Source organism: Panicum hallii, unplaced genomic scaffold (assembly GCF_002211085.1).
Source record: "Panicum hallii strain FIL2 unplaced genomic scaffold, PHallii_v3.1 scaffold_166, whole genome shotgun sequence".
Classification (NCBI taxonomy): Eukaryota; Viridiplantae; Streptophyta; class Magnoliopsida; order Poales; family Poaceae; genus Panicum; species Panicum hallii.
This window is the reverse complement of record NW_020356300.1, coordinates 21,607-32,077: the sequence shown is the minus strand read 5'-3', so window position 1 is coordinate 32,077 and position 10,471 is coordinate 21,607. Positions and strand designations below refer to the sequence as shown.

Here is a 10,471-nt window from a genome sequence, read left to right as displayed (position 1 = left end):
AATGTCGGGATGACAGAAAATCGGGGGGTGGGCTTCGGGAGCTCGAGCGGTGGAAAAGGTTTTAAAAAAAATTTTAAGCAAGTGATTGGTAATGCAATTTAAATAAGATAAAAAACGCGGGTGTTACACAAGTCGTGGGCTCAAGATTTCCAAGATTTGAAGAATGTCGTCAACGTCATCTTCGTCGGAGACAGCGGTTTCCCCTCCAAGCACGCGCAAAAGCTGACCCTGTGCGAAATCCTCTCTATCGAGCCCGCCATACAAAAGCCTCTGAGATACAGCAAGGTCCCGATCTCTTTTTCTAGGGATGATCATAAGACCAGCTTCTCTGAGCTGGGAAAATTCCTGCTCGTCCTAGATCCTATCATTGCGGGCTCACAGGTGACTCGAGTACTCATTAACGGCGGGAGCGGCCTCAACCTGCTCTTTGCGAGTACTTTGAAGAAGATGGGACTGAACATCTCCAAGATGCTCACCCGTAGTAGAGCTCCGTTCTACGGCATTATCCGGGGAAACGCGGCTACACCACTTGGTTCAATAGTCCTTCCAGTCACCTTTGGGACGAAGGACAACTACCGCACGGTGAACATAAAGTTCGAGGTGGATGGCTTCAAGTTATCATACCACGCCATCCTCGGCAGACCAGCATTGACCAAATTCATGGTCGTGCCTCACTACGTCTACCTACTACTCAAGATGTTAGGCAAGACAGGCGTACTCATGTTCCGCGGTGACTTGAAGAAGTCGTGCGACTGCGACCAAGAGGCGATCGAGTAAGTCACGACATCATGCGTGCCAGAACCCTCTACGGAAGTATTCGAGGCCGTGCAAAAGCTCACCGACTCAGAGATTAAGATCTCGAGCCAGAGGCCTAGCTAGTTGAGGGTAAAACCCAACCCTAGCAACATCAGCATCAAGGCCATCCAGCTACAAGAAGGCGATTCGTCCAAGACTGCTTTGATCGGAGGCGGCTTGAGTGAAAAATAAGAAAGCGCGCTCATCAGCTCCCTAGGGCTAACCGTGATATACTCGTGTGGAAACCAGCGGATATGCCAGGTGTGCCCAAGGAGTTGATTGAGCATTGCCTAAAAGTCGACCCCAAAGCCACTCTGAAGAAGCAGTGACTATGACGCTTCGCTCCCGACAAGAGGGAGGCCATCAAGAAGTGAAGGGATATGAGGTGGGCTACGCTAGCGATAAACAAAAATTTTCACCGCATAAACCAGGAAAACTACTGTTATAGGTCACATAATTACCACTAGATGCGCGGGTGTGGAACTTCTGTAGCGCGTCGGGGTAGTGCAGTCGGTCACCGGCAGTGTAGTTGCAATACCTTCTCACATGCGGCTCGTCCTCGTGCAGCAGATGCAGCACCTCCAAGGTATCCACACGTATAGGGAAGAAGCGTCGCACTCCGGACTGCTAGGTCCGCAAGGGCAACCGTGGGCGCGAGCGTGGGAACAGGCGGCTGCCAGCAAGCGTGGAAATTAGGTTTTTTTCCTCCATGCTCCCCCATCCCTTCTTATATAGGCGCCCACTAATGGGCTTTCTAACCGAGGCTCATTAGTGCACCTAAGCCTAGTCTAATTCAGATCATATCCTCATTGGGCTTTCAGCCCCTTAAGTGTGTGACTCTATGGGCTCATGTGTGAATAGACATGGCCCGAGTACTCCTACTCGACCAATAGTTGACAGCAGCCTCTAGCAAGACGTGTCAACTCCTATGCGTGCGCAAAGATCATATCAGACGAGCCGTCACAATCTCATATACATGCTATTTCCTTTGCCTCATGATATTTGGTCTAACTCCAAGCTAACCTCTCTTTCTCGATGCCATGATCCAGAATCCTTGGTTAACACTTAACCCTAGCACGGCCATGCATTTCTTGATCACTCGAGGGACCCAGAGATATCTCTCTCAAGCAGAGAGGGGCAAATCCCATTTTGACTGACCATGTCTCGCAGCATGCTTCTTGACAAACCTGAGAACCGCCGTTATGACTACCCACTTACGGAGTAGCGTTTGATGGCTCCTAAGAGGTCGATTCACATCTTGAGTACATGCGGCAATCTCAGGTCTAAGGATACAGCGTACACATTGTGTACTGAGAAATCACTATTTTTGAGTTGGGTCGGTCCAATCTCATGTCATACATGTGCCCACATTATTAGTTTGACATCTCCATGTCTATGACTTATGGAACAGTCATCAACTAATGCATGTGCTAGTCTAATATTCATGTGTGTTCATACATGAACTTCGACCAGGAACAACATTAGAATAACCATACAAGTAAAGGGTCTCACAAGCAATTCACACAATTGCCAATCAATACAAGTTTCCTTTCATGGATATTCAATGAACATATAATAAATCATGGATACAACGAAATATGATCATCTTTATGATTACCTCTAGGGCATATTTCTAACAAAATGAGCTAGCAAAACTACTGGCAGCTGGCTTCATTAAAGAAGTCTACCACCTCGAGTGGTTAGCCTACCCTGTACTAGTCTTGAAAAAGAACAATAATGAATGGAGGCCGTGTGGGATCACACTGATCTCAACAAACATTGCCCAAAGGATCCCTTCGCGCTCCCACACGTCGACCAAGTCATCGACTCTACGGCTGGGTGCGCCCTGCTCTCTTTCCTTGATTGCTACTCGGGTTACCATCAGATTGCTCTTAAGGAAGAAGACCAGATCAAGACATCATTCATCACCCCCTTTGGAGCATATGCCTACACAACCATGTCCTTCGGGTTGAAGAATGCATGAGCCACCTATCAGCGGGCTATCCATATATGCCTTGCTAATCAGCTATATTGCAATGTCGAAGCCTACGTGAATGACGTGGTCATCAAGACTAGAGCCCATGACGAGTTCATCTCTGATCTCGAGGAAACCTTCAACAGCTTACGCAAGTTTTGATGGAAGCTTAACCCAACCAAGTGCATCTTCGACGTGCCACAAGGAAAACTACTTGGTTTCACTGTTAGTCACTGAGGAATTGAAGCAAACCCAGAGAAGATCACTGCCATTACAGAGATGGATGCTCCACGGATGATCAAGGATGTCCAGAAGCTCACAGGTTGTATGGTGATCCTAGGCAGATTTATCTCGCGACTTGGAGAATTGGGATTACCCTTCTTGCTCAAATGCTACGACAAGTTCTAGTGGACCGAGGAGGCGAACCACGCGCTGGAAGATCTCAAGCATCATTTGCAGTTGCCCCCCATCCTAACGGCTCCACAACAAGGTGAGAACATGTTACTGTACATCGCTACGACTACTCATGTGGTCAGCACGGCAATCGTGGTGGAACACCAAGAGGAAGGCCATGACTTCGGTGTGCAGCGGCCCATCTACTTCATCTGCAAAGTCCTTTTTGAATCCATGATTCGTTGCCTGACAATTCAAAAACTACTCTACGCTATACTCATCACCTCTAGGAAGCTTCACCACGACTTTGATGCATACAACATCTCAGTGGTCACTAATTTCCCATTGGCGGACATCCTCCACAATCGGGATGCCACCAGGCACATCTCCAAGTGGGCAGTGGAATTAGGGGCTCTTACTCTTGACTTCAAGCCTCGAACGGCCATCAAGTCACAGGCACTATTCAACTTCATAGCAGAATGGCGAGTAAACCAAGTGGAAGCCCCAGCTAACCAGCCATAGCATTGGGTGATGTACTTCAATGGCTCACTCAAGCTCGGAGGCGGTGGCACGGGAGTACTCTTCATCAGTCCAAAAGGAGAACAACTCAAGTATGTGTTTCAAATACTATTTGAGGTCTTGAACAACGAAGCCGAGTACGAGGCACTATTGCACGGGCTACGCCTGGCAGTCTCTCTGGGTATCAAGCGACAACTTATCTTCAGCGACTCCTTGCTAGTGGTCCAAGAAATCAACAAAGAGTGGGACATCAACAAGGACGCCATGGACGCGTACGTCATGGAAATACACAAGCTTGAGAACAAGTTCTCGGGACTGGAAATTAATCATGTGATTCGCGACAACAATGTGGGAGCGGATGTGCTCTCGAAAATGGGTTCTGATCAAGCCAACATCCCACCAGAAGTTTTTGTTCACGAGTTGCATTACCCATCCATCAAGCTACCAGATCAAAGCACCATCGCTCAGGGTTCACTAGAACCTGACCGAGAGGTCTTGATGATTGAGGTCAACTGGCGGGTGACGTTTCTCGACTACATCAAGGAGCACAAACTACCCCCCGGCATCGACCCAAAAAGTGTTGAGCCCACACGCATCCTAAGGCGAAGCAAAGGGTACGTTCTAGCTAGGGACAACTTGTACAAGCGTGGATCAGCATCAAGCATACTCATGAAGTGTGCCCACACGGAGGAAGGCAGAGAAATACTCCAGGAGATTCACGAAGGTGTGTGCTGGAACCATGCTACTTCTCACACACTAGTCGGCAAAGCTTTCAAATCTAGGTTCTACTGGCTGACTGCTTTGGCAGACATCGAAGCACTCGTTTGCCGGTGCACAAACTGCCAGTTCTTCAGCAAGCAGCCCCATGTCCCGGCCCACAACCTTATTACCATACCTCCTTCATGGCTGTTTGCATGCGGGGGCCTAGACATGATAGGGCCTTTGACAACTGCACCAGGAGGTTTTACTCATGTGTTGGTAGCTATCGACAAGTTCACGAAGTGGATCGAGTACAAGTCAATTACCAAGCTCTCTGCAGATCGAGTGGTTAGCTTCATCTGTGACATCTTGCACCGATTTGGCTTCCGCAACACTATCATCACGGACCTAGGATCCAATTTCCACTCGCATCACTTTTGGGATTTCTATAAACGCGGTGCCATTGAGGTCAAGTATGTTTCAGTGGCTCACCTATGGGCCAACGACCAGGTTGAGCGCACCAACGGCTTGATTCTTGATGGCTTGAAGAAATGACTCTAGAGAATAGCAAAAAGGGCGGCAAGTGGATCAATGAGATCTCATCAGTAATCTGGGGTCTTCACACACAACCAAGCATAGCCACAGGATAGTCACCTTTCTTTCTCATCTATGGGTCCGAAGCTATATTACTGACTGATGTCATGTGGCAATCTCCTCGATTGGAGATGTACGAAGAAGGCGAGGCTGATGACACAAGACATCTCGAACTCGACTCGGCAGAAGAAGTCCGATGCAATGTTTTGCTCCAGTCGGCCCGCTACTTACAAGGAGTCCATTGTTACCACGATCGGAACGTTCAACGACGATCTTTCAACATTGGAGATATGGTCCTTCACCGTATCCAGGACGAAACCGGGCTACACAAGTTCAATTCGCGATGGGAGGGACCCTTCATCGTGTACAAGGTTAAAGGACCAGGGTCTTATCGCTTACAGTACCTTGATGTCCAGGTGGTCCCAAACTCCTCGAATATCGAGCATCTATGATGTTTTCATCCTTAGCCAACCAAGACATCTTCACACGGCAACATACGACCTGTCGTGGCCCGACCACGGAACTGATCAACCCCACATGAAGTCCTCGTCGTCACTTCCTTTGGTCCAACTGTGACGTCTTTTGCGTGGCAACATGTGAATTATCATGGCCCACCCAAGGAATTGTCTTCTGTAGGCGACCGGAGATCAACAAGTACTACTCCATTCTACTAGTTCACGACTAGTACTATATGTACTTTACTACATGGGCCTCGCTCCCATATTTCTACTATTACTCCATACATGAAGCCAAAAACCTCCGCTGCGGATCTCCGCAGCGACCTTGACAAGTTCGTCGACGGGCTCGACAACTTGCCGCTCCACGCTTCCGCAGCACAGATCGAGTTGGAGTCCGCTCCAGCCTCGACTTCTTCTGGTGTTGTGGCAACTCCCCCTGGTTTGGATTCGTTCCAATCTAGGGACCTGCACAACCGATCTCAACTCGGTTTGTGCGATTTTGCCACTAATCTTCAGAGGCCCACGACTCTGGGTCCCTCTCCATGTTTGAGAAGGACCTGGACTTGTTACTCCAGATCGGAAAGCTTGAAGCCACCACGTGTCGGGGGGCTTCGGGTTGTTCCGGCGGAGGAGGGCCAACGAGCGTAGGCGATCTATGCATCGCGAGCTTGATCCTGAGTTCGCCGCCGTCAGCGAACGGGGTTTTCGGACTCCGGTGGCCAACATCGCCAGGGTAACAGCCATCCTCGAGCGCAGCCATGATCCGGAGGTACGTCAAGCACTCCTCTACGCGCAGAGGGCTTGGATCCAGTTGGATCAACACAACCCGACGCCTACCATCAGGGAGGAGCGCGTGGGCGAAAGTCGAAGTCAGGCTCACAGCCGAACGGCAGGCGGCTGTCCTCGACGCCAACCCAGCAACGACAACGCTTGCGGGAGCCAGACCCCTGGCGGGAGGCAGCAGCCACCGCACGGGGGTCAGCCACGACAAGCCCATCATCGACTTCCTCCGGAGGACCTGCGCCAGCACATCAATGAAGGCCGCGATGCGCGCACCGTGATTTCTTCTAGGCGCAAGACCCGTGAAGAAGTCGAAAATGAAGGTACTGACTGCAGCGATCGATTTCCTGCTTTCTCTGCACGTTTCAGCAGCTACAAGTACCCGGAGGCTTTCAAACCCATCGGCATCACCAAGTACGACGGCAAGCAGGCTCCTCAGCAATGGCTCCGTTGTTACTCCACGGCTATCGAGGTAGCAGGGGGCTCAAACGTTACCAAAGTCATCTATTTCCTGATGGCTTTGGATCCTGCGCAACTCACTTGGCTGGAGAGCCTCGGCAGCAACTCCATCGACTCCTAGGAACGGCTTAAGAAGGTCTCCATCGACAATTTCCAGGGAGCGATCGCTCGTGCAGGTACTCGACATGATCTTGCCCAGTGCAAGCAAGAACGCAACGAGCTCCTGCGATCCTACACGCGTCGCTTCTTCGATGTTCGCGCCACCATCGCGAACATCTCAGAAGAAGACATCATCGACTGTTTCTACAACGGCATCACCGACCCCGGCATCTACAGGGATTTCGGGCAGAACAGGCCAAAGACTGTTGTGGGCCTTCGTGACATGATGCACGATTGGTCCGAACAAGAGGAGAAGATGCGGGAGCGGTTCCCGCGGCGTCAAGATAACAATCTGCGGCGCCCAAACGACAACCGCAATGACACAAGCCAGCGGGACTTTTCGGGTTCACTCCAAAAACAAAAGCCAGATAATGTTATCGCGGCTATCGATCGTCCTTCGCGGGGCAAGAAGTCGACGACGCAGGAGGAGTTCGAGAAACTCCTGCAGAAGAAGTGCCCATGGCATTCGGGCGCTAGCCATGCCGCCATTGACTGCTACCACCTTCGGAGGACGTTCAGTAACACCGGTGGTGGAAAGAAGAATAAGAAGCCTGCCAACAAAGAACCCGAGGATGACGACCACGATGACCAGGGGCGCAATCCGAAGTTTCAGGATGCCTCGAAGGTCGTCAATGTTATCTTCGGAGGAGATGAGGATTTCGGTTCCAGGAGGGACCAGAAGCTGCTTCTCCGGGAGATCTTGTCCATCGAGCCGGCGGTACCACGGCCACTCCGTTGGTCGGAGGTCCCCATCTCGTTCTCTCGCGACAATCAGTGGACGAGCTTCTCGGAGCCCGGTAAGTTCCCCTTGGTCCTGGACCCCATGGTGGCGGAGGTCAAGCTTACCAAGGTCCTCATCGATGGCGGAAGCGGGCTCAATCTCATCTTCGTCAGCACTCTGAAGAAAATGGGCCTGGATTTTAAGGACATGCTGGTTCCCAGCAAGTCCCCCTTCTACGGCATTGTCCCAGGTAACGCGGCGCATCCGCTTGGTACGGTGGTCCTCCCAGTTACCTTTGGCACGAGGGAGAACTATCATACCGAGTTTATCAAGTTCGAGGTGGCTACCTTCGACTCCTCTTACCATGCAATACTGGGTCGTCCGGCACTTGCCAAGTTCATGGCAGTGCCGCATTATGTCTATCTACTTCTTAAGATGTCAGGACTCGGTGGAGTACTCACCCTCCGTGGTGACCTGAAGAAGTCGTACGATTGCAATCAGGAGGCGATCCAGTACGCTTCGACTACTCGTGTGCCAGATGCTTCGGGAGAAGTACTCGCGGCCGCGCAGCAGCTTTCCCAGTCCGGGCTGGAGATCCCCTCCAAGAAGGCCAGCAAGTCGAGCATCCAGTCGACTGACGACGTGGCCCTCAAGACGATCCAGCTCCAGGAGGGAGATTCATCTAAGACCGCTGTCATCGGCGCGGGCTTGGGTGATAAATAGGAACTAGCGCTCGTCAACTTCCTTCGGGCTAACCGAGACATATTCGCATGGAAACCAGCGGATATGCTAGGGGTGCCCAGGGAGTTGATCGAGCACGCCTTGAATGTACACCCGACGGCTACGCCCAAGAAGCAACGGCTGCGGAGGTTTGCCCACGACAAGCGTGAGGCCATTAAACGGGAGATCGCTAAACTTCTCGCAGCTGGATTCATTAAAGAAGTAATCCATCCAGAGTGGGTAGCGAATCCCGTTCTTGTAAAGAAAAAGAATAATGAATGGAGAATGTGTGTCGACTACACTGATCTCAACAAGCATTGCCCAAAAGATCATTTTGGGCTGCCGCGCATTGACCAAGTTGTCGACTCAATGGCCGGCTGTGTCCTTCTTTGTTTTCTTGATTGTTACTCAGGCTATCACCAGATCACGCTCAAGGAGGAGGACCAAATCAAGATTGCCTTCATCACCCCGTACGGAACTTACGCTTACAAAACAATGTCCTTCGGGTTGAAGAATGCAGGAGCAACATACCAACGCGCGATCCAGATGTGTTTCACGGATCAGCTGCACCGGAATGTCGAGGCCTACGTGGATGACGTGGTCATCAAGACCAGGGAGTCCGATAACTTGATCACAGATCTGGAAGAAACTTTTAGCAGTCTACGCAGATATCGGTGGAAACTCAATCCCACCAAATGCATTTTTGGAGTACCTTCAGGGAAATTGCTCGGGTTCATCGTCAGCAACCGGGGCATCGAAGCCAACCCTGTAAAGATCACGGCCATCACTAATATGGAGGCTCCGGCCACAGTCAAGGATGTGCAGAAGCTGACAGGTTGTATGGCGGCCTTGAACAGGTTCATCTCCCGACTCGGGGAGAGAGGACTACCTTTCTTCAAGCTCCTAAAACGCCAAGACAAATTCCAATGGACGGAGGAGGCCGAGCGGGCCCTACAAGACCTGAAAATTCACCTCCAGTCGCCTCCGATCCTCACCGCTCCGCTACCAAAAGAGGACCTACTACTCTACATTGCGGCAACAACCCATGTTGTCAGCAGCGCTATTATAGTCGAGCGAGGCGAAGAAGGCCATGCGTTTGGAGTGCAGAGGCCCGTCTACTTCGTCAGTGAGGTCCTCTCCGAGTCAAAGGTACGGTACCCAGCTGTTCAAAAGCTCTTATATGCAATCTTAATCACATCAAGGAAGTTGCACCATTACTTCGACGAGTACAAGATCACTGTGGTTATGGATTTCCCGCTGGCGGATATTCTTCATAATCAAGATGCCACGGGACGCATATCTAAGTGGGCAGTGGAACTGGGGGCTTTGTCAATCGACTTCAAGCCATGCACTGCAATCAAGTCACAGGCTCTAGTCGACTTCATGGCTGAATGGAGGGAGAATCAAGTCCCAACCCCAGTGGACAAGCCAGAGCACTGGACCATGTATTTTGATGGGTCCCTCAAGCTCGACGGCGGGGGTGCTGGTGTCTTGCTTATCTCCCCACGAGGTGAACAATTGAAGTACGTCCTTCAGATCCTATGGAAGGTATCCAATAATGAAGCCGAGTATGAAGCCTTGCTTCACGGGCTTCGTTTGGCGATATCGCTAGGGATCAAGCGATTACTTGTGTATGGCGATTCTCTTCTTGTTGTCCAACAGGTCAATAAGGAATGGGACTGCAACAAGGAGACAATGGAGGCATACGTTCAGGAAGTGCGCAAGCTGGAAAGCAAGTTCTCCGGCTTGGAGGTCCACCATGTGCTACGAGAGCACAACGTTGGTGCAGATATCCTGTCCAAACTGGGGTCAACACGCGCTCAAGTCCCGCCGGGAGTCTTCGTCCAGGAGCTCGCTCAGCCATCCATCAAGCCTTCTCCGCAGGCAACCATCGACTCGGGTTCCCAACAACCCGATCGAGAGGTTCTGATGCTGGGGGAGGATTGGCGAGCGGCTTTTATCAACTTCATTCAAGACCAACGGCTACCAGCGGGAATTGACGCCAAGAGCGCAGTAGCGGCACGCATCTTGTGAAGGAGCAAGGGCTTCGTCCTGGTCAAAGGCAAGCTCTACAGGCGTGGCGCTCGGTCAGGAGTTCTCATGAAGTGCGTCACGAAGGAGGACAGTTACGACATACTGCGGGAGATTCACGAAGGCGTCTGCGGCAACCATGCGGCTTCAAGAACGCTGGTTGGGAAA

The 10,471-nt window shown here is 51.2% G+C and overlaps 1 protein-coding gene across 1 annotated transcript; it reads left to right on the top strand.

Annotated features, from left to right (window-relative positions):
- The first annotated feature begins 468 nt into the window (after positions 1-468).
- On the top strand, positions 469-777 carry LOC112878628. Its single transcript, XM_025942868.1, has one exon. The coding sequence runs from the start codon at positions 469-471 to the stop codon at positions 775-777; it is 309 nt and encodes a 102-aa protein (XP_025798653.1).
- Positions 778-10,471: the final 9,694 nt, after the last annotated feature.